We start from the raw sequence: 24,120 nt of genomic DNA, 5'->3' as shown, positions 1-24,120 counted from the left end.
GGTTTATATCTACATCTACAAAAGAACATAGAAAGTAATTCGAAATTTAACCTATCTATTATTCAAAATATATATATATATATATATATATATGTTTTTGGTTTTTCTTCTTTTTCTTTTGTGAAATCCAAAATAATGTCAAATCTTAATTTTGGAATTATTCTCTCCGTTTTATTAATAATTAAAAAATCACGTCAATTAAAAAAAAAATCTAATAATTTAATTGCCGTGATTTAGAAAATCTGCTTAATCCATAGATAGCCGCACTAGAGCCGGCCGGCTTTGACTTTGGTTGAAGTGTTTGACGCCAGCTCAGAGGCGCCGACCAATGAAGGACGAACACAGAAGGATTAATTAGCAACAAGTGTCCCCACGATTTTTCATCAACGATTGACACGTCATCACAAATCAAGAGGGTAAATTGCTCTTGTCAGAAATCTTTAGCTCCGTCAGTTATGTGGAAAATATAATTAATTCACACGACTCGGTTACTGATTTTATATTTTTATCCGTGGACTGGCATGTATGCACACAAGTGTTATTGCCCGTGTCATACGGACCACATCCACATAGTAGCTTAAGTGGTCAAGATTGTTCGATGTTCCATTTATGTTTTCTGGAGTTTGCTTAGTTCGTCGGTCTCTATTTATAATACGTCATGATCGTGTATTTAATTACATGTCAACTAATATTATTAATTACAAGTAGTCGGAATATAAGTTCAAAAAAATGATACAGCCAAACATTAGTCGGAAAAAGATATTAAAAAGGAACCGACCATTGGCTAAAAAGACACAGTCATTATGACTAAACATCGTGTTCTTTATGATTTTCTTGTCGGTTACTGAAGTTAAATAGCGAACCTAACACGCCCCATGAGTAAGTAATCCAGATTGTGTGAAAAGTTTATGTAAAAGAAAAGATACGGTCATGTAATCATGTTACAAAAAATGACAAAAACGCGAACGGAAATTCAATGATTTTTTTTGGATAAAGAAGTTCATGAATATTAAATTAGACTTTTATGACAGATTAGTTTAGGTAATCTTAGGTGGGGAAAAAAACACAAGATGCTTTCGAAGTTATAGTCTAGCTAAGGATATATGGTTAATATACGTTTGGTGGTGGCGAGTCCACAAATATAAAATGAACTCAATATATATATATATATATATTTTTTTTTGTCGGAAACTCAATATATATAAATTTAGTCATAAATAGCAAGAAATTTATAAATTCTGTTTTAATCATTTTTAATTAACAACTAATATTTTCCTGACTTCTATACACATATAAAGAACAGGCAAGTCCGAACCAAATCAGAACAAAATACTCATACACACACACACTTGGATTTAAAGAAAAAAAGGAGTTTTCCTTCTTCTTTTGGGTGTGTCAAGTTTCTGTTCTTCCTTTTCTCGTGCTTCCATCACGAGATATCTCACAAGGCTCTCGCGACTCAAGAAAGGTAAAGATAAAGAAAGAAGAAGCAAAGATTCCATAAATGGACTTGAAAAGCAACAACCACCAGCAACAGCAACAAGTACTTGATGGCTCGGACATAGTTGAGCTGGTGGAAAACGAGAAAGTGTTCGACAAGTTTGTGGAACAAAAGTTTCAACAGTTAGACCAAGATGAAGATGGTAAGCTCTCCGTGACTGAGTTACAACCCGCCGTTGCTGATATCGGCGCTGCTCTTGGTTTGCCTGCTCAAGGAACTTCTCCTGATTCCGATCACATCTACTCCGAGGTAATTTCCTTTTCTTCTTTCTTAATACCTTTTATATTCGTGATCTATGGTCCAGTCCGACTAATTTGCATATACATATGTTAGCATTTTAATTTCTTAATCACTTTTCCTGTATTATTGATCTTTCAATTGTTGGTTATCATGTGATCTTTGATTTTTTCCGATTACCGTATATTTTAATGCTAGTAAGAAATGTTTTCAAATTGGCCGGCGTACTAACTACTAACTAGAAATGTTCGCATCTAATTTTTGTGTTACATCTTTATTTTTATTTGATTTCAGTATTCATTTAACTGTTAACAATTCTTCTTGGGGTCTATATATGCCCTTTGCAAATTCTTTAACTTTGTCACTAGTCTGTGAGATGGAGTCGAACCTCTCATACCGAGGGACACAGGTTGTTTAACTCTCGCCATTTTGTGCATAGATTTTTAGGATCTTCGAAAGGTCATACTAAGTCGTAAATCATATAAAATTATATATAGAAAACCTCAACCATTTTACCATAGTTGTTTAAGTTATCTTCTTGATACTTACGTGGTGGTCTGGTGGATTCATCCTATATATTTTTTTTTTTCTAATATTAAAATGTGTTTTTCTTTACAGTAAACTAGGTCAAAAAATAATAGAATCAGTTAGTTGTTTTAAAGAAATGATAATAGCTTTGGTCGGTGACCTTATCCTCTATCATATCTCAAACTAGCCCCTCGTGTCGCTCTTCTCCTGTCGTTTCAGTGTTGAAACATCGCTTTATAAATCATCACCTAGTTATTATTTTACTAGTTACTGTATAAAGACTGTTATAGTATTTTGTTTATTTATTCGTTATTTACTTATGTATGACTATTTTTCTCTATTTATTTAGTTTGGCTAAACTCATACAATTTAGGTGAACTCAACAATTTCCAGTATAATGCTTGTCCTTTCTTGACGGAAAAAAGGTTTCTTTTTCAAATAATTAATATTTTATCAATTAAAGCTTTTATCTTTTTAAGCATTCGGTCTGCGTAAGGTTTCATTTTCGTTCAAGACTTTCTTGACATTTTTTAAAAACAATATCCCATATCACATTTTTCAATCCTCTTATTTATGACATAATCTGTGACGAAATCAAACGCCGTTTCCTATTTTACGAATATCCAACAAAAAAACGTACGAGTATGAGTATCACAAAAACTATTTAGTGGACCAAAAACAAGTTACAAGTACAATAGTAATATTTTTTTATCGACATGGAAACCCCAAATTACGTCGTGTTTCGCATGAATCACGTGGATTAATTAATTAGATCAAGAGGACATTGATTGTAGATTTGTAGTTATTAGCTGCAAAGATATCCAAGAAGAAGTAGTAAATCTGAATACGAATCTCTCTCTTAGTGGATACAAATCAGTATCCAATTACTTATCGTTAGGTTTAGCTTTTGGTGTATTTAAAGAAGAGACAACGAGATTAAACCAATAACCCTCTAGCTGTCTTATCCGTACATTTATTTTTCATCGTTTGTAACGTTATAATAAACTATATACAGGTCCTAAACGAATTCACTCATGGGAGTCAAGAGAAAGTGAGCAAGACAGAGTTCAAAGAAGTGTTGTCGGACATTTTGTTGGGTATGGCTGCTGGTCTGAAACGTGATCCTATCGTCATCCTCAGGATGGACGGTGAGGATCTCTCGGAGTTTGTCCACGGCCCTGGATATGAAATCGAGAGCATTTCTGTTTTCTCAGAGCTCTCCAGTAGCAAGGACGCATCGCTCCGTGATTGTATCGTCAAAGCTCTCCAGTCTCTTTCTGTTGATCATGGAATGCCTCCTTCCAACGACCCATGGGTACCTATTTATTTTATTTTTATATATTTCTGTTAAGCTATGGATTTTCCTAATTTAACTTCAAATCTAAATTTATATGATTGATAAAATAAAGCATATAATATTAAGAACCGTTTGTTTTTGTATTTTTACCAAAACCGTAAAAATACTTTTCGGGTGTTTTTTTTTTGTTGTACAAAATATCAGAACGATACTTACATGGTGGGAGTACATATGATACGTAATATGTATCCAAGTTCGTATTTGATGTTATATATGTTGCTAGAGACAACTGAGTTTTGCCTAAAAAGCAAAGTCCTTGTAACAGGTGATGAGCAACATCGTAGAACCAATTGTTGACTCTTGTCTTGATGAAGAAGATAAAAGAGAGAAAAGCGCGTCTCAGGAGAGATTCTTGGAAGCATTCAAGAGAGTCGTGGAGAGTGTGGCTCAGCGTCTCAATGAACAGCCCGTGATCGTTGCTCACAGCGAAAACACCTTTGATGGGAGCGGTATCAGGAGGCTCTTGTCCAATAAATTCGAATTCGATAAGGTAAACTACCATACATATATATGTTATCTAGCTTTTATGCTAAAGGAAAACTTTTTAAATGATGGTAACGAGTGATGATGATCCGGAACGGTTTGGTCGCAGGCACTAAACGTTGCCATGGAGACGATTCCAAAAGACCGTCAGGGTAAGGTGTCTAAAGGATATCTACGAGCTGTGCTTGACACTGTTGCACCATCGGCCACTTTACCACCAATAGGCGCTGTGTCCCAGGTAAATAATGCCCCGTCTAAATTATTTTGTCTTTTAAATTGTTTATTTTGCCTTTGAATTTACATGTTACAATTATTTGTTAAACAAATGAAACCAGAATTAGTGTTTTAATCAAAAATTATTAGTGAATTTTTATTTTTATTTTTTGAACGGCATTGATTAGTTAAGTTTGTTTTTGTTTATAAGATGGATAATATGATAATGGAAGCGTTGAAGATGGTGAATGGAGATGATGGAAATGTGGTGAAGGAAGAAGAGTTTAAGAAAACAATGGCAGAGATATTGGGGAGTATAATGTTGCAGCTCGAGGGTAGTCCCATATCGGTTTCCTCTAACTCGGTGGTTCACGAGCCGCTCACCTCGGCTACCTTTCTGCCGTCAACTTCGACTGATACAGAGGAGCCTTCAAACTAATCATAGAAGGGAATAAGCAGCACTAGCAGCAACAAATGTTATATGGTTTTGACTTTTGAGTGTTTACCCCCAAAAGTTTTAGATTAATGAGGAAAACCGTCTTTACTTTCAGATGTATAAAATTGAAAGTTTGGGGTTTCCTCTTGTTGGTGTGGTGATTCTACTCATGCCTTTTTTTTTTTTTTTCTAATGACCATGGGATGCAATGTTTACTCTGTTTTTTAATTTCGTTAAAATTTGTTTACGTTTATGATGCTTGAATGGCTATGATGAAACATTTGAGTTATCTTTAAAAGTGTGAAATAAATATTCTGAAGTTAATTGAAGAATTTGAAAATTTGATTACAAGAGCTTGGCTAAAACTACAAGGAGACCAGATTAGTACAAAAACTTAGCTAAATTTAATTAATTACGGTCATTAGCACAAAAAAATAATTTGTTTTTATTATATTATTATTGGTAAGTGGAAACACAAAAGAGGACCAAAAGGTCCAAAAACGAATAAACTGTATCTCTCATTCGCCGGAGTTTCCAGCCGTTTCTTTCCGATTCTCGGATTTTTCCTGGGAATCAAACGCATCGCCGAGAATCGGAAGAGAGGGATAAGGTTATGGCTCCTCATGGAGATGGATTAAGTGACATCGAAGAACCTGAGGTCGATGCTCAATCGGAGATTCTTCGACCGATCTCCTCAGTCGTCTTCGTCATCGGTACTTTATGATTTATGAAGTTTCCGATTCGATCGATTTCTTCTTCGTCTTCTTACTTACTTTTTGTGTGTTTCTGACGGAGCTGCAGCTATGCAAGCGGAGGCTCTTCCTTTGGTCAACAAGTTCGGACTCTCTGAAACTACTGATTCGCCGTTAAGAGCTCTCCTTTTTTCGATTTTGCTTGTTTGGATTTGATCTCCATGAATCTCTCACTTCAAAGTTTACTTTTTTGCAGGCTTGGTAAAGGATTGCCCTGGGTTCTGTATCACGGCGTGCATAAAGATCTTCGAATCAATGTAGTTTGCCCCGGAAGAGATGCAGCTTTAGGTAAGCTTTGCACTCAATGCTCTCAAAGATATGATAATTAGCCTGTGAATCTCTCAGCATTTTAGTATAGTAGCTTTGGTTTCTCAAGTCGCTGCATTGTTTGGTATGAGGGAAAATGAATGCACTTTTTTTATGCTACTAACTGAGATTTCTCTCCAGGGATCGATAGTGTTGGAACTGTTCCAGCTTCTCTCATAACTTTTGCTTCCATCCAAGCATTAAAACCTGACATCATAATCAATGCCGGAACCTGCGGTGGCTTCAAGGTACAGTTCTTTTACTTCTCGTGTGCTCTGTCTTGACTTCCAGCATCCTTGCTAAGAACCACGTCCTCTCTTCTTTCTTTACTTGTGGTTTGGGTTTGATTTTGTTACTGCTCGTTTACTCAACTCTGAGATTTGAGTTGCATCATAAAAGATCTCTCTCTCTCTCCATATCTCTATTTTTATGTTGTGAAAGTTGGTTTATTTTCATGTAATGAAAGTGCTGATTGGCTGAACATTTGCAGGTCAAAGGAGCCAACATAGGCGATGTATTCCTTGTATCTGATGTTGTGTTTCATGATAGAAGAATACCAATTCCGGTAGGTTCATCTTCCTTTCTTTCTTTTTTCCATCTTTAGTGATGATTCCCTTTTTGCCAGTTCATCTTGCAAGTTCCTGAGCAATGTTTGTTTATCTCTCTAGATGTTTGATCTGTATGGAGTTGGTCTCCGTCAGGCATTCTCGACACCCAATCTCCTCAAGGAACTCAATTTGAAGGTATTTAATAGACTCAAGATGCTACTTACTCTTTTAACTATTTCAATTTTGACAAAATTGGGGTGGTTCAGATTGGCAGGTTATCTACTGGTGACTCGTTGGATATGTCCACGCAAGATGAAACATTGATCATTGCCAATGATGCTACGCTAAAGGACATGGAGGTAGTGTAATGTTAACAATTCTTATTACTGAATCTAACCAGAAAATCAATGAAACTGTTGTTTTGAAACTCTTTTGGCTCTGGATTCTTCAGGGTGCTGCCGTGGCGTATGTGGCTGATCTTCTGAAAATACCAGTCGTGTTCCTCAAAGCCGTGACCGATCTAGTGGACGGAGATAAACCTACAGCAGAAGAGTTCTTGCAGAACTTGACAGTTGTGACCGCTGCATTAGAGGGAACTGCTACTAAAGTGATCAACTTCATCAATGGGAGAAACCTTTCGGACCTTTAACTTCTGTTCTCTTCCTTTTTTATGGAGAGTGATTTTTTAAAATGCGTTCAACGTGCTTGTTGCAGTTTCACTGATTTCCAGTGATCATATTTCTCGTTAATAAATTTCAAGTTATAAGACGTTCTCTCCCTAGTGTTGCTTAAATTTTGGTAAAGAAACAATTTCAAAGATAACTTATCGACCTGAAAGACGTTAAATCCCTTGATAGGCAAAATATACAACACTGTAAAATTAATTCGTAACCGAGACACTTGGTGAAACCTCAAGACACATAAACGATGAAATCAGAGGTAAAGAAAAATTGAGCTATCTTTCCCAATTAGAATTTCCGTCAAGCTCATCGCAGGACATCGTTGGGGTATTTCTATCTTTTGAACTTATACTACTCCAGACGGTAGCCGGAGAACAAGCTGGCCTCCGAAAACGCTGTAAAGAAAAATGTTGAAACTTTTGAGATATATACAAAGAGCTAAATAGCTAAACTGTTGAAGTGAAGGACTAATGCGTACCTTTTGACGTAGTAGTAACAGAAATCTGCCAAGATGAAAGTTTGAACAATTTCTGAGATCAGAACCATTGATGGCCACAATCCATAACCCAATGCTACAAGCAACCGTCCCCGCGTGTCCACAACCTATTTTCAGCACATTAGACAATGTATTCAGCTATTCAAAATCGACTTTTAAGGTACTAATCCAATCGAGTATAGGAATCACCACTATTGGTATAACCTCTATCCACTCTTGAAGATCAAAACTAACCTGTAAAACCCAGTGGGCACAGCTGAGGAACCTTGCTACTCCAAGTGCAAAAACATAATGAGCCGTGAACGGTTCAACAATCTGAAAACCAAATAGACGCGGATTAGAGAGTAAAACAAATGTAGTTCTCTACTTGACATTGTGAAATAAAGTAGTGACCTTTGTGTTCTGCATCACTCGTAGCTGAGGTAGTACTGAAACAGCTTCAAGGTATACACATAAAGCCCATGAAATTCTGTTTATTATGTTATGAGAGGTCGATGGATGGATGAACACAGCTAATGCAACACAGGGCGCAAGCTGCAAAAATTGAAATCAGATCATTGTCACTGTAAATGATAACAAACAACTCGAGGATCAAAACCAGATTGACTTACCACATAATAGAGAGGAAAGTTGTCTTTGTCCTCCATGTAACTAGCTCTTAACTTGAAACGAATCATAAATATAACCCAGAGAGTTGTTCCCAAAGTAGCCAAGTCAAGAATGGTATGTATATCATATTCCATTACAATGCTACAATACAGCCTAACAGCTAAAAATATCGCCGTAAGCTCCTGAGATTTCAGTGACAATCCTGCAAAATCATTCACAAAGTTATATAAACACATCGAAGGTAAACACTTTCGATTTAAAAAAAGAACCATAGAATGCATCTTAAACCCTAAATTGCCAATTGAATCCTTGATTATAAAGATGATGATTCTACGAATTACGGCTAAAGGCTGCTTCCGGGAGCAGATAATAGTGGTAAACCAATGAAATCCTGATCAAAGCTCGAAAATTTGGACGCGATTATGAGGAAAAACAAAAAAGTTGTGACGTTGAAAAGTAATTTTGCTAAGAACAGAGGAATACATACGATCAGAAGCTGATAAGGCAGGACTGAGTTGAAAAACCCTAAAAATGGATGTGATAAAGACAAGACACATAGAATAGTACCGGCACAGGTCTTCTCCTTCATGAGTTTGTAGATGAGCACACAGATCCCGATGGAATGAACAGCCTCAGCGGCAACGAAGAGATTGTCGTGATCGTGAACAATGAATCTGAGAAGAACCAAAGCCGCCATGCCAGTGACCACGGCGAGAAAAGCCTTCACCTTCGGAGGTTGTCTCCTAACCCATGACCACACCACGTGGATCGGAGTCTTCGTCGTCGCCTTCATGTTTTGCTTTTTTTCGCTTTTCTTCTTCTTCTGTCTCTGATTTTCTCGGCAAAAGTGAAAAAGGTAACTTCTGATCGAGAGAGATTAAAAAGTCTGGTTTTGGTTGACTTGAATGTAAATTACCAAATCACCCCTTCCACACATCTCTTACTCTTAAATACTAAATGAGCCGTGACTGAATCCATAAATTAGGCCCATAATCGTATCTATTGTTTTTCTAAAAGGCCCATGAATGCCTTCGTATATATATGTTCGTTCGGTTAATCGTCTTTCTTACCAACCTCACCCGACGACGGTGATTTTAGGGATTTTCGTGTTCGTCAAGGCTCGCACTGAGGTTTTAGGGTTTTGCTCCTCGGCGATTTTGCTGGGCCTTTGGATTTGAAATCTGAAGCTATGTGGAACATTGATGGTACGTCCTTAGCTCCTCCTGGTACCGACGGTTCGAGGATGCAGACACCTTCACATCCCGCTGATCATCCTTCTTACACGGCGCCTTCTAATCGGAATACTCCGACGGTTCCTACTCCCGAGGATGCAGAGGCGAAGCTTGAGAAGAAGGCGAGAACATGGATGCAGCTAAATTCCAAACGGTACGGCGACAAGAGGAAGTTTGGGTTCGTGGAAACTCAGAAGGAGGACATGCCACCTGAGCACGTTAGGAAAATCATCAGGCGAGTTTCTAATTTTTCAATTTCGATTTCGAAATCCAGTTGACTGGGAAACGAATCTGGTCCAATTTCTTTGTATTATTAGGTTTGGGTTAAGTTAGATTGAAACTGACTCTGCGTTTTGATTCAGGGATCATGGTGATATGTCATCAAAGAAACATCGACTTGATAAACGTGTATATCTTGGAGCACTTAAGTTCGTTCCTCACGCAGTTTTCAAGCTCCTGGAGAATATGCCTATGCCCTGGGAACAGGTAATTATTCACTTAGTGATCTATATCTCGCTTTAGTTGTTCTCCTGCTCTGCTCAAAATTTTGAACTCAGATATTTTCCAGGTCCGGGACGTGAAGGTCTTGTACCACATCACTGGAGCTATTACATTTGTGAACGAAGTACGATGGGTTGTGGAACCTATTTACATGGCTCAGGTGGGTGAATAATCTCCCTCTCTCTTCTTTTGTGTCTGTGCATTTGTGAATTTGTGAGACATGTTTTCTAGTGATGATTCTTTCGTTTGCAGTGGGGTTCTATGTGGATAATGATGAGAAGGGAGAAGAGGGATCGTCGTCATTTCAAGAGAATGCGGTTTCCACCATTTGATGATGAGGAGCCCCCTCTAGACTATGCTGATAACCTGTTGGACGTTGATCCTCTAGAGGCAATTCAGTTGGAGCTAGATGAAGAAGAAGATTCTGCTGTGTACTCTTGGTTTTACGACCACAAGCCACTTGTAAAAACAAAAATGATCAATGGTCCAAGTTACCAGACGTGGAATCTCTCACTTCCAATTATGTCAACCCTTCACAGGCTTGCAGCCCAGTTGTTGTCTGATTTGGTTGATCGCAACTACTTCTACTTGTTTGACATGCCATCATTCTTTACTGCAAAGGCACTGAACATGTGCATACCAGGTAACGCTATACTCTATGTTCTCCTGTTCTGATATCTTCGTTTTCACAGTTGTTGTCCTTCTGTTCTCTTTCCCTGATTCAATTTGGTACTCTTTTTCAGGCGGTCCTAAGTTTGAGCCTTTGCATCGTGATATGGAGAAAGGAGATGAAGACTGGAATGAATTTAATGACATCAACAAGCTTATAATTCGATCCCCTCTGCGAACTGAGTACAAAGTAGCTTTCCCACATCTGTACAATAATAGGCCCAGGAAAGTAAAACTCTGTGTCTATCACACTCCTATGGTTATGTACATAAAGACTGAGGATCCTGACCTTCCTGCCTTTTATTATGATCCATTAATTCACCCCATAAGTAACTCTAATAACACTAATAAAGAACAGCGCAAAAGTAATGGTTATGATGATGATGGGGATGACTTTGTGTTACCAGAAGGACTGGAACCTTTGCTAAATAACTCGCCACTCTACACTGACACTACAGCTCCTGGCATTTCATTGTTGTTTGCCCCTCGGCCTTTCAATATGAGGTCTGGGAGGACTCGGCGGGCTGAAGATATACCCCTTGTTGCAGAGTGGTTTAAGGAGCACTGGTAAGCTAATTTTTCTGATGCTACTGTGGTTCTCTTTCCCCTTTTGAAATTTACTAGACATTGTATTAACTTCTTAGTTATCTCATTTTCTGCAGTCCTCCAGCATATCCTGTCAAAGTTCGGGTTAGTTACCAGAAGCTTTTGAAATGTTATCTACTGAATGAGCTGCACCATAGACCCCCTAAGGCTCAGAAGAAGAAGCATTTGTTTCGATCTCTTGCAGCTACAAAGTTTTTTCAGAGCACCGAACTGGATTGGGTTGAAGTGGGTCTGCAAGTCTGCCGGCAGGGGTATAATATGCTGAACCTGTTGATTCACAGGAAGAATTTGAACTACCTGCACCTTGATTATAACTTCAACCTCAAGCCTGTGAAAACTCTGACAACCAAGGAACGAAAGAAGTCGCGTTTTGGAAATGCTTTCCATCTCTGCCGTGAGATCCTCCGGCTGACAAAACTTGTAGTTGATGCAAATGTCCAGTTCCGACTTGGTAATGTTGATGCCTTTCAATTGGCTGATGGCCTGCAATATATTTTCTCCCATGTTGGGCAATTGACAGGTATGTATCGTTATAAGTACAGGCTTATGAGACAAATCAGGATGTGCAAGGATTTGAAACACTTGATCTATTACCGTTTCAATACTGGTCCTGTGGGTAAAGGACCAGGGTGTGGATTTTGGGCTCCAATGTGGAGGGTATGGTTGTTTTTCCTTCGCGGAATAGTTCCTCTTCTAGAACGATGGTTAGGGAATCTGCTTGCACGTCAATTTGAGGGGCGTCACTCAAAGGGAGTGGCCAAAACAGTCACAAAACAGAGAGTTGAAAGCCATTTTGATTTGGAGCTTCGAGCTGCTGTCATGCATGATGTTGTTGATGCAATGCCAGGTTCGCTTCTTGCGTCTATAACTGATTTGTTTTTCTCAAGGTCGATTTCCTTTAATTTTATCTCTTCCTTGTTGGTTTATACTGTCTTCTAATGTGCAGAGGGTATTAAGCAAAATAAGGCGCGGACGATATTGCAGCACCTTAGTGAGGCATGGCGGTGTTGGAAAGCTAATATACCATGGAAGGTCCCTGGATTACCTGTGGCAATTGAGAATATGATCCTCCGATATGTCAAGTCTAAAGCTGATTGGTGGACAAATGTTGCTCACTACAATCGTGAACGTATCAGAAGAGGGGCTACTGTTGATAAGACAGTTTGTAGAAAGAATCTTGGACGGTTGACCCGTCTTTGGCTCAAGGCAGAACAGGTCTGTACCTTGTCACAACTCGTAAAATCAAAATCATTGTTGTTTGACAAAGATGGTTACGAAGAGGCTTCATTTTTTTGTCTGATTGAATTTAGTTCCTTTTATTCTCGATTGCCCAGTTCTGTAATACATTTTCCTTGTAAAATTGTTGCAGGAACGACAACATAATTTTCAGAAAGATGGTCCATATGTCACAGCGGATGAAGGAATTGCAATTTATAGCACCACTGTAAATTGGCTGGAATCTAGAAAATTTTCAGCAATCCCATTCCCTCCATTATCATATAAACATGACACAAAGTTGCTTATCTTGGCCCTTGAGAGACTGAAAGAATCATATAGTGCAGCTGTGAAGTTGAATCAACAGCAGAGAGAAGAGCTTGGTTTAATTGAACAAGCTTATGACAATCCTCATGAAGCTCTGATGCGAATAAAGCGTCATCTTCTCACTCAGCATAGCTTCAAAGAAGTAAGTTGATAATGCACCTATTCTGGAGCAGTTTTCTGAACATATAGATCTCAAGGTTACTATGTTATTCTGATGGTGAATACATTATTTTTTTCTGCAGGTTGGCATAGAGTTTATGGATCTATATAGCCATTTGATTCCAGTCTATCAAATTGATCCCCTGGAGAAAATTACTGATGCTTATCTTGATCAGTATTTGTGGTATGAGGGTGACAAGCGCCACTTGTTTCCCAATTGGATTAAGCCTGCAGACTCAGAGCCGCCACCGCTCCTGGTTTACAAATGGTGTCAAGGTATCAATAATTTGCAAGGCATATGGGACACTAGTGATGGTCAGTGTGTAGTGATGCTCCAGACGAAGTTTGAAAAACTCTTTGAGAAGATTGATTTGACAGTGTTGAACAGGTATCTCTCTGTGAAATGCTTATGTGATTACAGACATAGAACTTAGACTTTCTGTAGTAACACGTCTTTTTTGTTGTTTCTTTCAGCCTTCTTCGTTTGGTTCTTGATCCCAAGCTTGCAAACTATGTGACTGGCAAGAATAACGTGGTGCTGTCTTACAAGGATATGAGCTATACTAATACGTATGGACTCATTAGGGGACTGCAGTTCGCATCGTTTGTTGTTCAGTTTTATGGACTAGTGTTAGATCTTTTGCTCCTTGGTTTGACTCGAGCAAGTGAAATTGCCGGGCCACCGCAGAGGCCTAATGAGTTTATGACCTACTGGGATACAAAAGTTGAGACACGCCATCCCATAAGACTGTATTCTCGGTATATAGACAAAGTGCATATAATGTTTAAATTTACCCATGAAGAGGCTAGGGATCTTATTCAACGTCATCTCACCGAGCGTCCTGATCCCAACAATGAAAACATGGTGGGATATAACAATAAAAAATGCTGGCCAAGAGATGCAAGGATGAGGTTAATGAAACATGATGGTATGCTCCTTTTTATATTTAGATAGACTATCATTATGCACCAGATGTTGTCTCATTATTTATTTATCTTGCAGTCAATCTTGGTAGAAGTGTCTTCTGGGATATGAAGAATCGTCTTCCACGGAGCATCACAACCTTGGAGTGGGAGAATGGCTTCGTCTCCGTGTACAGCAAGGATAATCCAAACTTGCTTTTCAGCATGTATGCGTTTTGTCTCAGTTTTCTAGTGGCTCTTGTACATTAGTGCTAGGCCTTTGTTTTTGTCATTGTTTGATAGTGCAGCTTAAATAGTGACTGGGGTTTGCATTCTTGCCTGCAGGTGTGGATTTGAAGTCCGCGTGCTTCCAAAAATCAGGATGGGTCAAGAAGCTTTTAGCAGCACAAGGGATGGTGTCTGGAATCTGCAGAATGAACAAACTAAAGAGAGGACTGCAGTTGCTTTTCTGCGGGCTGATGATGAACACATGAAGGTGTTTGAGAATCGTGTGAGGCAGATTCTTATGTCGTCAGGGTCAACCACATTTACCAAAATCGTCAATAAATGGAATACAGCTCTGATAGGTATATCCTGTAGTACGCCTTTCTTTTGGCAGTACTGATTACGTTTAATAATGTTTGGCTAGCATGAAGCTGAGCACGTTTATTTGTTTTATACAGGCCTCATGACTTACTTCCGTGAAGCCACTGTGCATACGCAAGAGCTCTTGGATCTGCTTGTTAAATGTGAAAATAAAATCCAAACGAGGGTTAAGATTGGGCTAAACTCAAAGATGCCTAGTCGGTGAGCAAATGCTATCTTACTATATTGTGTTTGACGTATCATAGTTGTATGTTATGTTTTTTAAACCTGATTGTTCATCTTTTCCTTGGTAGATTTCCTCCTGTTATCTTCTACACTCCGAAAGAAATTGGCGGGCTTGGGATGTTGTCTATGGGTCATATTTTGATCCCACAAAGTGACCTTCGGTACAGCAACCAGACAGATGTTGGTGTAAGCCATTTCAGGAGTGGAATGAGCCACGAGGAGGATCAACTGATTCCTAATCTTTACCGTTACATACAACCATGGGAAAGCGAATTTATTGATTCACAGCGGGTGTGGGCAGAGTATGCTTTGAAGAGGCAGGAAGCTCAGGCCCAAAATAGACGTCTGACGCTGGAGGATCTGGAAGTAAGTATTTTACTCGTGATTTTGTTGCCTCTTTACGTAGTTTATAGTTCTGAGAAGATATCAGTTTGCTAGCTTTATCCTCTTTTGCTGGTCTTTAAGTAGCTTTTTGTGTGTGTCAACTACTTGATGTAGGGATTTTTAGAGGATATCTAAGTGTTGCCTTGTTCTCTTTTGGAGATCGACAAGGTAGAATAAAAGTTTGATTGGGAAGTCTTGATGTTTAATTTTTAGAGTATAATAACTCATGTTAAAAAATATTTGACAGGACTCTTGGGATAGGGGAATTCCGCGTATAAATACGCTGTTCCAGAAGGATAGGCACACTTTAGCATATGATAAAGGTTGGAGGGTCCGGACCGACTTCAAACAGTACCAAGCCCTGAAACAAAATCCTTTCTGGTGGACACACCAGAGGCATGATGGTAAATTGTGGAACTTGAACAATTACCGAACTGATGTCATCCAAGCTCTTGGAGGTGTTGAGGGTATTCTTGAGCACACCTTATTTAAAGGAACATAGTGAGTCTTGCTTTTCGTTCGTGCTCAATTTATTATGTTCTTTCTTTCACATTGACATTTGATGTTTTGTTGCTCACAGCTTTCCGTATCAATTTTGCTAAAATAATTTTCTTTACATGAATCCAGCTTTCCAACTTGGGAGGGTCTTTTTTGGGAGAAGGCATCTGGTTTTGAGGAGTCTATGAAATATAAGAAACTGACAAATGCACAGAGGTCTGGTCTGAACCAGATTCCGAATAGAAGATTCACGCTCTGGTGGTCGCCAACAATTAATCGAGCGAATGTGTATGTGGGTTTCCAAGTGCAGTTGGATTTGACAGGAATATATATGCACGGAAAGATTCCTACTCTTAAAATATCTTTGATTCAGATATTCCGTGCTCATTTGTGGCAAAAAATCCATGAGAGTGTTGTTATGGACCTTTGCCAAGTACTGGATCAAGAGTTGGAACCTTTGGAGATAGAAACTGTGCAGAAAGAGACAATTCATCCACGGAAGAGTTACAAAATGAATAGCTCTTGTGCTGATGTTCTTCTGTTTGCTGCCCATAAATGGCCAATGTCTAAGCCTAGTCTAATCGCTGAGTCCAAGGATGTGTTTGATCAGAAAGCGAGTAACAAGTACTGGATAGATGTGCAACTTCGATGGGGAGATTATGACTCCCATGATATTGAACGCTATACTAAGGCCAAATTCATGGATTACACAACGGACAACATGTCTATCTATCCATCTCCAACGGGTACTTAATAGCCTTTTTCAGTTTGTCAATTTATTTTTTTCTGCAGTAAGTCTCATATCCTGATGAAATCATCGCAGGTGTAATTATTGGGCTTGATTTGGCCTACAACTTGCATTCCGCCTTTGGTAATTGGTTCCCTGGTTCCAAACCTCTGCTTGCTCAAGCAATGAACAAGATCATGAAGGTACTAGAACTTCTATTCGTGGTGTGCTTATTTTTATTTGGCTTTTACATATGTGACTCTTATTGTGTAAACTTTAAATGTTACAGTCAAATCCCGCTCTATACGTGTTGAGAGAGAGGATAAGGAAAGGTTTGCAGTTGTACTCATCTGAGCCTACAGAGCCATATCTGTCATCTCAAAACTATGGTGAAATATTCAGCAATCAGATCATATGGTTTGTTGATGATACCAATGTATACCGTGTCACAATCCACAAGACATTTGAAGGAAATCTAACAACAAAGCCAATCAATGGTGTGATTTTTATTTTCAACCCAAGAACAGGGCAACTATTCCTTAAGGTAATTTTCTCTCCCATAAATTCCACTAGTAACATGTAAATGTATTGTAATACGTAGCCGCTGTTTTATCTGAAAAAACTATAATAACACCCATTGGGGATCTTTGTCTCACTAGATCATTCATACAAGCGTTTGGGCTGGGCAGAAGCGCCTTGGTCAGCTTGCAAAATGGAAAACTGCTGAAGAGGTCGCTGCACTTGTGCGGTCTCTCCCTGTTGAAGAACAGCCAAAACAAGTTATTGTGACTCGTAAAGGAATGTTGGATCCCCTTGAGGTTCATCTGCTGGATTTCCCAAACATTGTTATAAAGGGAAGTGAACTCCAGCTTCCGTTCCAGGCTTGTCTTAAGATAGAAAAATTTGGTGATCTGATTTTGAAGGCCACAGAGCCGCAGATGGCCCTCTTCAATATCTATGATGATTGGTTGATGACTGTTTCTTCGTACACTGCCTTTCAAAGACTCATCCTGATCCTTCGTGCTCTTCACGTAAACAATGAGAAGGCAAAGATGTTATTGAAGCCTGACATGTCTGTTGTCACTGAGCCAAATCACATTTGGCCTTCTCTCACTGACGACCAATGGATGAAGGTAACCCTTGCGCCACCTTTCAAGTAGTGTTCCGTTGTATTTTCTGATTAGACCGCTTGGTCTTTTCATCTGCAGTTTCTACTTATTTTTGAATAAAAATCAAGTAACTCTTTTCTTTGTTTAGTGAAGTTGTTATCCTCCTTCCTTACTCACATCAGATGATTCATTGTTACATTCAGGTGGAGGTTGCTCTTAGAGATCTCATCCTTTCCGACTACGCGAAGAAGAACAAAGTAAATACATCAGCTCTGACACAATCAGAGATAAGAGATATAATACTTGGAGCGGAGATTACTCCACCGTCTCAGCAGAGGCAACAGATAGCTGAGATTGAGAAACAGGTACTTGTAACTGTCACTTCTCTCAAGGGTTCTTGAAACAGGGACATTCAGAAATTAGATTTATTTTGGTTACTCTAAAAAGAATATGTTTCCTCCTGCAGGCAAAGGAAGCGAGCCAGCTTACTGCAGTCACAACAAGAACCACAAATGTTCATGGTGATGAATTGATTAGCACCACCATTAGTCCGTACGAGCAATCTGCATTCGGATCCAAAACAGACTGGCGTGTGCGCGCAATTTCAGCTACTAACCTCTACCTCAGGGTCAACCACATCTACGTGAACTCAGATGACATAAAGGTAATTCGCTCAGACTTGCTTATTCAAATTAATAAGTAAAGTCCCTAAAACTTATTTGTTTGTTGTTCACAGGAAACTGGATACACCTACATCATGCCAAAGAACATATTGAAGAAGTTTATATGCATAGCGGATCTTCGAACTCAAATTGCTGGATATTTATATGGGATAAGTCCGCCGGATAATCCTCAAGTGAAGGAAATCCGTTGTGTTGTGATGGTGCCACAATGCGGAAATCACCAGCAAGTTCAACTGCCGTCGTCTCTTCCGGAACATCAGTTCTTGGATGATTTAGAGCCCCTGGGATGGATACACACACAGCCTAACGAGCTTCCTCAGTTGTCACCACAGGTATGCATATATATTTATACTTTCTTACGAACTTTTACACGTAATAACTGGGTTTTTTTTGTGCTGCTGTAGGATGTGACTTTTCACACTCGTGTTCTGGAGAACAACAAGCAATGGGACGCAGAAAAATGCATCATCCTGACATGTAGTTTCACTCCGGGCTCATGCTCTTTGACGTCATATAAGCTGACGCAAGCCGGATATGAATGGGGACGGCTGAACAAAGACACAGGCAGCAATCCCCACGGTTACCTTCCCACCCACTACGAGAAGGTCCAAATGCTCTTGAGTGACCGTTTCTTCGGGTTCTACATGGTGAGAACACACAGTAACCCCTTGATTTTTGTGTGTTTGCCCTTGATTGATAGATATTATTTTATTATATAGCACTGAAATAATGAGACATTGTTGAATGATAGGTTCCTGAGAACGGACCCTGGAACTACAACTTCATGGGAGCGAATCACACGGTGAGCATAAACTACAGCTTGACACTCGGAACCCCCAAGGAATACTATCACCAAGTCCATCGACCCACTCATTTCCTCCAGTTCAGCAAAATGGAGGAGGATGGTGACCTCGATCGTGATGACTCTTTTGCTTAAGACTTTTTTGGATGTATGGTGTATATTGAGTTTGCAAATTGTTAATGATTAGACTGAAAAGATTTGTCTCTATTCAAAAATTAATATTAACTTTCCAACAAATTGAGTTACATGATTAAATAAAAAATGACTTGAATAACCTCAGTCGATTTTGTTTTGGTACATATAGCTTCGAGTTGGGTATGAATTCGAATTCATTGCACCCATGGTGACATTGTCAGATATAAGATGTATCAACATTGTTTTACTTTTGTTAGATAAGTAGCATTTATATATTATTTCGCACATTTTCAATCCATCCGTACAATTCTGGACACCAACCTTTGTGTTTTACTTCTACAAGTAGTAAAAATCTCTGGGTCCTTTTGTCCTTTACATTCAATATATCTATGTGAGTTTTTATAAACAATGTAACTGTATATTCAGAGAATATGTCAACATCCAGATCTGCATTCGTCGGGATATTTTTACGTACGCCTCATACATATGGAGAGAAAAAAAACAAATTTTCATACATACATAAAACAATTTTCGATTTAATCAATGTGGGGAACCATATACAGTTCACATATTTATCGCATGTCACCTAACAAAACTAATATCGCAAAACTCACACCATGTGGGACTATATCCTTGGTTGCCCAAAAATTAGATCTTTTTATTTTCTTGCTACTTTTTTTCTTTCTCACTTCATTTATTATTGCTAGTTTGCTACCTAATATATATAGGGTTTATCTTTCTTATACATAGGGCTGTAAAATCCATATATATTATACATTGATTGTTTTATACGCACATAACTTTCAAGTGTTTTATCACATACTGTAATTTTAACTCTGAATGTTTTGAAAAAAAAACATTTTTTGTGTACAGACAATTTGTGATTTGTTTTGCTAAAACACACGATAAGGTTGTGTTTTCATTATAAATAGCATATTTAACTATGTTATTATACATCATAATAGTATACATAAAGCAAAATGCAATATAAAAAAAAAAAGTTAAGCTCTATATAATTAGATATCTATTGGAAAAAGAATTTTCCATAAGACACATCTGTTTTTGCTTAAATTAGCGATCATATATTTATTTTTATAAAGGAAGCATAGATAGTCGCTATAGGTTATACCCCGATCGACTATATACACTCACCATCTACACAATTAGGCTATTGAATACATGTTTTTACGTACATTTAAGAATGGGCCTTATTAGCGATTATGTGTACATTATGAAAGTATATATTTCTTCTGTATACCAGAAAATGAATATACAATAATAACTTTAAACTTGAACCTCTTATTGTACAACTGTCCAAAGCCACCGTATTAATGGGCGTGGATGAGTAGGTGTAGCTTTTAATATGGCAACCAACATTATGATATCGTTCACATATAATCCTCAATTCTGTATTTCTAGTTCGCGTTGTAAGTTTCTAACACCTAGAACGCAGTCAGGACTGTAGTTTATCTTTTTATATATCTAATCAGGTCGTCTCTCGATTCGAAAGTCGGACTAGCTATTGCATTGCATGCACCCATATATATATGCATCATGTCAATTTTGCGACATCAGATAATATTGCTAATTTTGCATAAGAACGTGTAAGGATTTAGTAGCAACTAGCAATGAAGAGTGGGTGAAAGTTTTGAATTTCAACATTTGATATCGGTCATTTGTGTAAAAACAATATATAATAGTTTTCAGAGAAAATTACGGCGATACATATGTAGCTGAATTCTTGTACTATATATAAAGTTGAATTTGTAAAAGTGCTATGCGTTCTTATTTGTTATCAAGTTGATACGTTCTCATATTCCATAAGTGTTCTTTAACTCTTCTATTCATTTCGAACAAAACGAGATTTAGTAATCAAACGTTTACGTATACACTTTTCATCAAATTAAAATGAACAAATAGTAGTTAGCTTAGCTTGTCCAGAAAAAAAAAAGAAAAAGGAACAAATACTAGTAGGCTTTTGAGCTGGCTGCTTTTATTGAAGGGCCTTGCCAATTAACTTCAGAGACGAAGTAGATTGATGATAGATATTAACTTCTATCTCCATCTAACCAAATGCCAATAAATCATATCAGTCCTCTTCTCTGACAAATTTCGTTAGTTTATTACTACTAGCTACTTTATTTTATTGTTATGTATATACGGTTAAAACAGTAGATATCATGGCGTGCATAACTGCAAATGTTAAGAATATTTGTTAGCATTGTAATGGATTTCCGGTAAAATAATTACTTAAATATATACGGAGTGGACAAGAAATATAAGCCGACAAGTAGTGTGACTGACTATATTTTTTCCATAAAAACATTTAAGTTTCTCTTCTAACCATAATGTGATCCGCTTCAATTTTGGGTTGGTGGAGCCGTATACACGCACTGATTAATTCAGTTTCTTTTTTCAACCATAGCGTGTGTGTGAAACAAAAAAAAAGTATATGCATGCTCATCCTGCAATCTCTATAACAATAAAATTAACCATATTTGCGGATCAAAAGTTTCGTGTGTCAAAAGTTGTACGCATATGTCTCGTGCAATAACGTTGATGAGGGAAACAAAAAATAAAATTTGAATGCCGTTGTCGTATTAAGGAAAAAAAAGTCAATGTGTTTCAACCACCCTGCATGAAAAATATCATAAAGTGCCGCATAGACGAAAGTAACAACGAGAAGATGGACCATGACGACATTAAATAAATGATACACAATACAAAATAATAGGAACCGCCGAATCCAATTATTGTTGGTAAAAAAAAAAAAAACTAAACGTTAATTAATTCGGAAGTAATTATTACGATCAATCTTCAGAAAAATCTTTGATAAGACCATTATATAAACGAGAAGAAGTCTCACTATAATCATATCATCACCTTCCCCACTAATACTCTATAGTTTGTTTTTGTTCTTCTTATAATCTTTATATTTTCAGCAAACGAAAGGGAAGTGTGTCAGAAATCTCAGAGGGTGAGAATCCCAATGAGGATCTTACCCGAACCTCGAGGTTCGGTTCCGTGTCTTCTCCTTCTTGTGTCGGTTCTCTTATCAGCGACTCTCTCACTCGCTCGTGTCGTCGAAGTTGTCGGTTACGCCGAGAGCAAGATCAAAACCCCCCATGCATTTTCAGGTATCTCATAACTTACATTAATATCTTATGTACTATATAGTTTATTTTTTTGTGAATATATATTTGATCAATGTGTGATATTATTTGTTATAGGACTTCGAGTGACGATCGACTGTAAGGTGAATAAAGGCCATTTTGTTACAAAAGGTTCGGGAAACATTGACGACAAAGGAAAGTTTGGTCTTAATATTCCTCATGACATTGTCTCCGACAACGGAGCGTTAAAGGAGGAGTGTTACGCTCAGCTTCACAGCGCGGCGGGAACACCTTGTCCGGCTCACGACGGCCTTGAGTCCACCAAGATCGTGTTTTTATCCAAATCCGGGGATAAACACATTTTGGGTCTCAAACAAAATCTGAAATTTTCACCGGAGATTTGCGTTTCCAAATTCTTCTGGCCTATGCCTAAGTTGCCTCCTTTTAAGGGCTTTGATCATCCTTTCCCTTTACCTCCACCTTTGGAACTTCCACCGTTTCTCAAGAAGCCATGTCCACCTAAATACAGTCCTCCTGTGGAGGTTCCACCCCCGGTACCAGTTTACGAGCCGCCGCCAAAGAAAGAGATTCCCCCGCCGGTTCCGGTTTACGATCCACCGCCTAAGAAAGAGGTTCCACCACCTGTCCCAGTTTACAAGCCACCACCAAAGGTGGAGCTTCCACCGCCTATTCCTAAGAAGCCTTGTCCACCTAAACCGCCGAAGATAGAGCACCCACCTCCGGTTCCGGTTTACAAGCCACCGCCAAAGATAGAGAAGCCACCTCCGGTTCCGGTTTACAAGCCCCCGCCAAAGATAGAGCACCCACCTCCCGTTCCGGTACACAAGCTACCGAAGAAGCCATGTCCGCCTAAGAAAGTTGATCCACCGCCGGTGCCAGTCCACAAACCACCAACGAAGAAGCCTTGTCCGCCTAAGAAAGTTGATCCACCGCCGGTTCCAGTCCACAAGCCGCCGCCAAAGATAGTCATTCCACCGCCGAAGATAGAGCACCCACCTCCAGTTCCGGTTTACAAGCCGCCGCCGAAGATAGAGCATCCACCAATCTACATACCACCAATTGTGAAGAAGCCGTGTCCTCCGCCGGTACCAATATACAAACCACCGGTTGTGATCCCCAAGAAGCCATGCCCTCCGCCGGTACCAGTATACAAACCACCGGTAGTGGTGATTCCAAAGAAGCCATGTCCGCCACTTCCACAGCTCCCACCACTTCCAAAGTTTCCACCTCTTCCTCCTAAATACATTCACCACCCCAAGTTCGGGAAATGGCCTCCGTTGCCTCCACACCCTTGAGAAACATTAAATACGTATATATAGATATACGTATACTCATGTATAATCAACGTGTTTGCCTTTTTTTAATATTTTATCTTTGCATATGTTTTATATCTTGTTTCTTTTGTTGGCTTTGAGTTCTCTTTGTGTAGACTGGTTGTTTATATTCCCGCAATCTTCCAACAATAATATGGTAATGATACGTTTCTCTTTTATCATGAGATGATCAACAAGAATTTTGCGTTAAAGAGTCCTCGGGAGAAAAAACTTGCTTGCGTTTTCGCGCGCATAAACGTTTTTGACCATATTTTTGTCACTAAGCGACAACATATGGGAGATTAATATATACGTACATTTTTTGTAAAAAAGGTGAAAAAATGGGAGATGGTAAAAGAAAGGCAGATCTTTCATAAGATATTCGCATAAGCCTAGTTTTATTTGCTCCCTACTGGTGAATCAATCACCTATCCATACGTTGTCGACAGTCCACTGAGACTAATAATATATCTGACGAATAAATTCAATCTTCTAAACAATATGAAAAATACATACAGAAAAATATTTTACATGTCGGCTACAATAGTGGGAAAACGTAGATGGGTTTTTAGGCCCTTTAGTGATAAACTGATAGGATAAAATTCAGGGCCCATTAAACCCAAAAAGAGAGAAGAATTCAGGGCCCAATATGAATTACTAATTGGTATTTTATTTTCCTGAAGAAATAATTTACTCAAAAGCGCGAAAAAACAAAAAAATCCAAAAAGCTCCAATTTCATCTCTCT

At 38.6% G+C, this 24,120-nt stretch overlaps 7 protein-coding genes across 8 annotated transcripts; 5 read left to right on the top strand and 2 right to left on the bottom strand.

Annotated features, from left to right (window-relative positions):
- The first annotated feature begins 1,204 nt into the window (after positions 1–1,204).
- Positions 1,205–5,082, top strand: AT4G38810 (Calcium-binding EF-hand family protein). 2 transcript variants are annotated; one of them, NM_120041.4, is made up of 5 exons: positions 1,205–1,750; positions 3,282–3,581; positions 3,889–4,113; positions 4,216–4,344; positions 4,531–5,082. In NM_120041.4, the coding sequence occupies exons 1-5, from the start codon at positions 1,505–1,507 to the stop codon at positions 4,756–4,758; spliced, it is 1,128 nt and encodes a 375-aa protein (NP_195592.1). In that variant the 5' UTR covers positions 1,205–1,504; the 3' UTR covers positions 4,759–5,082. The 2 variants fall into 2 exon arrangements, with proteins under 2 accessions (NP_195592.1, NP_849519.1); NM_179188.2 differs by having other exon boundaries at positions 1,729–3,581.
- A 106-nt stretch (positions 5,083–5,188) lies between these two features.
- On the top strand, positions 5,189–7,204 carry MTN1 (methylthioadenosine nucleosidase 1). The gene is made up of 8 exons (NM_120040.4): positions 5,189–5,468; positions 5,557–5,620; positions 5,704–5,795; positions 5,955–6,061; positions 6,304–6,378; positions 6,482–6,556; positions 6,628–6,720; positions 6,813–7,204. Exons 1-8 carry the CDS (start codon positions 5,369–5,371, stop codon positions 7,008–7,010), a joined length of 804 nt encoding a protein of 267 aa, NP_195591.1. The 5' UTR covers positions 5,189–5,368; the 3' UTR covers positions 7,011–7,204.
- On the bottom strand, positions 7,159–9,029 carry AT4G38790 (ER lumen protein retaining receptor family protein). The gene is made up of 6 exons (NM_120039.3): positions 8,714–9,029; positions 8,149–8,348; positions 7,931–8,071; positions 7,772–7,852; positions 7,520–7,644; positions 7,159–7,436 (listed from the first exon to the last, which is right to left on the bottom strand). Exons 1-6 carry the CDS (start codon positions 8,937–8,939, stop codon positions 7,388–7,390), a joined length of 822 nt encoding a protein of 273 aa, NP_568047.1. The 5' UTR covers positions 8,940–9,029; the 3' UTR covers positions 7,159–7,387.
- Positions 9,030–9,171: 142 nt separating this feature from the next.
- On the top strand, positions 9,172–9,324 carry AT4G38781 (uncharacterized protein; the record flags this gene model as incomplete). The annotated part of the gene is made up of 1 exon (NM_001125669.1): positions 9,172–9,324. The coding sequence occupies one exon, from the start codon at positions 9,172–9,174 to the stop codon at positions 9,322–9,324; it is 153 nt and encodes a 50-aa protein (NP_001119141.1).
- On the top strand, positions 9,283–19,069 carry AT4G38780 (pre-mRNA-processing-splicing factor-like protein). Its single transcript, NM_120038.5, has 24 exons — positions 9,283–9,532; positions 9,741–9,864; positions 9,947–10,039; positions 10,132–10,522; positions 10,623–11,115; positions 11,211–12,001; positions 12,101–12,369; positions 12,524–12,838; positions 12,939–13,243; positions 13,330–13,784; positions 13,859–13,985; positions 14,104–14,345; positions 14,442–14,565; positions 14,658–14,955; positions 15,221–15,474; positions 15,601–16,217; positions 16,295–16,401; positions 16,488–16,742; positions 16,858–17,331; positions 17,511–17,672; positions 17,774–17,971; positions 18,044–18,322; positions 18,395–18,637; positions 18,742–19,069. Exons 1-24 carry the CDS (start codon positions 9,336–9,338, stop codon positions 18,925–18,927), a joined length of 6,999 nt encoding a protein of 2,332 aa, NP_195589.2. The 5' UTR covers positions 9,283–9,335; the 3' UTR covers positions 18,928–19,069.
- Positions 19,070–21,731: 2,662 nt separating this feature from the next.
- On the top strand, positions 21,732–23,759 carry PRP4 (proline-rich protein 4). The gene is made up of 2 exons (NM_120037.4): positions 21,732–22,064; positions 22,158–23,759. Exons 1-2 carry the CDS (start codon positions 21,917–21,919, stop codon positions 23,354–23,356), a joined length of 1,347 nt encoding a protein of 448 aa, NP_195588.1. The 5' UTR covers positions 21,732–21,916; the 3' UTR covers positions 23,357–23,759.
- On the bottom strand, positions 22,392–22,904 carry AT4G38775 (uncharacterized protein; the record flags this gene model as incomplete). Its single annotated transcript, NM_001342510.1, has 4 exons — positions 22,392–22,559; positions 22,607–22,661; positions 22,683–22,727; positions 22,758–22,904. The coding sequence occupies 4 exons, from the start codon at positions 22,902–22,904 to the stop codon at positions 22,498–22,500; spliced, it is 309 nt and encodes a 102-aa protein (NP_001328117.1). The 3' UTR covers positions 22,392–22,497.
- Positions 23,760–24,120: the final 361 nt, after the last annotated feature.

This window comes from Arabidopsis thaliana, chromosome 4 (genome assembly GCF_000001735.4).
Source record: "Arabidopsis thaliana chromosome 4, partial sequence".
Lineage (NCBI taxonomy): Eukaryota > Viridiplantae > Streptophyta > Magnoliopsida > Brassicales > Brassicaceae > Arabidopsis > Arabidopsis thaliana.
Note: the sequence above shows the minus strand (reverse complement) of the source record. Positions and strands in the feature narration are given on the sequence as shown.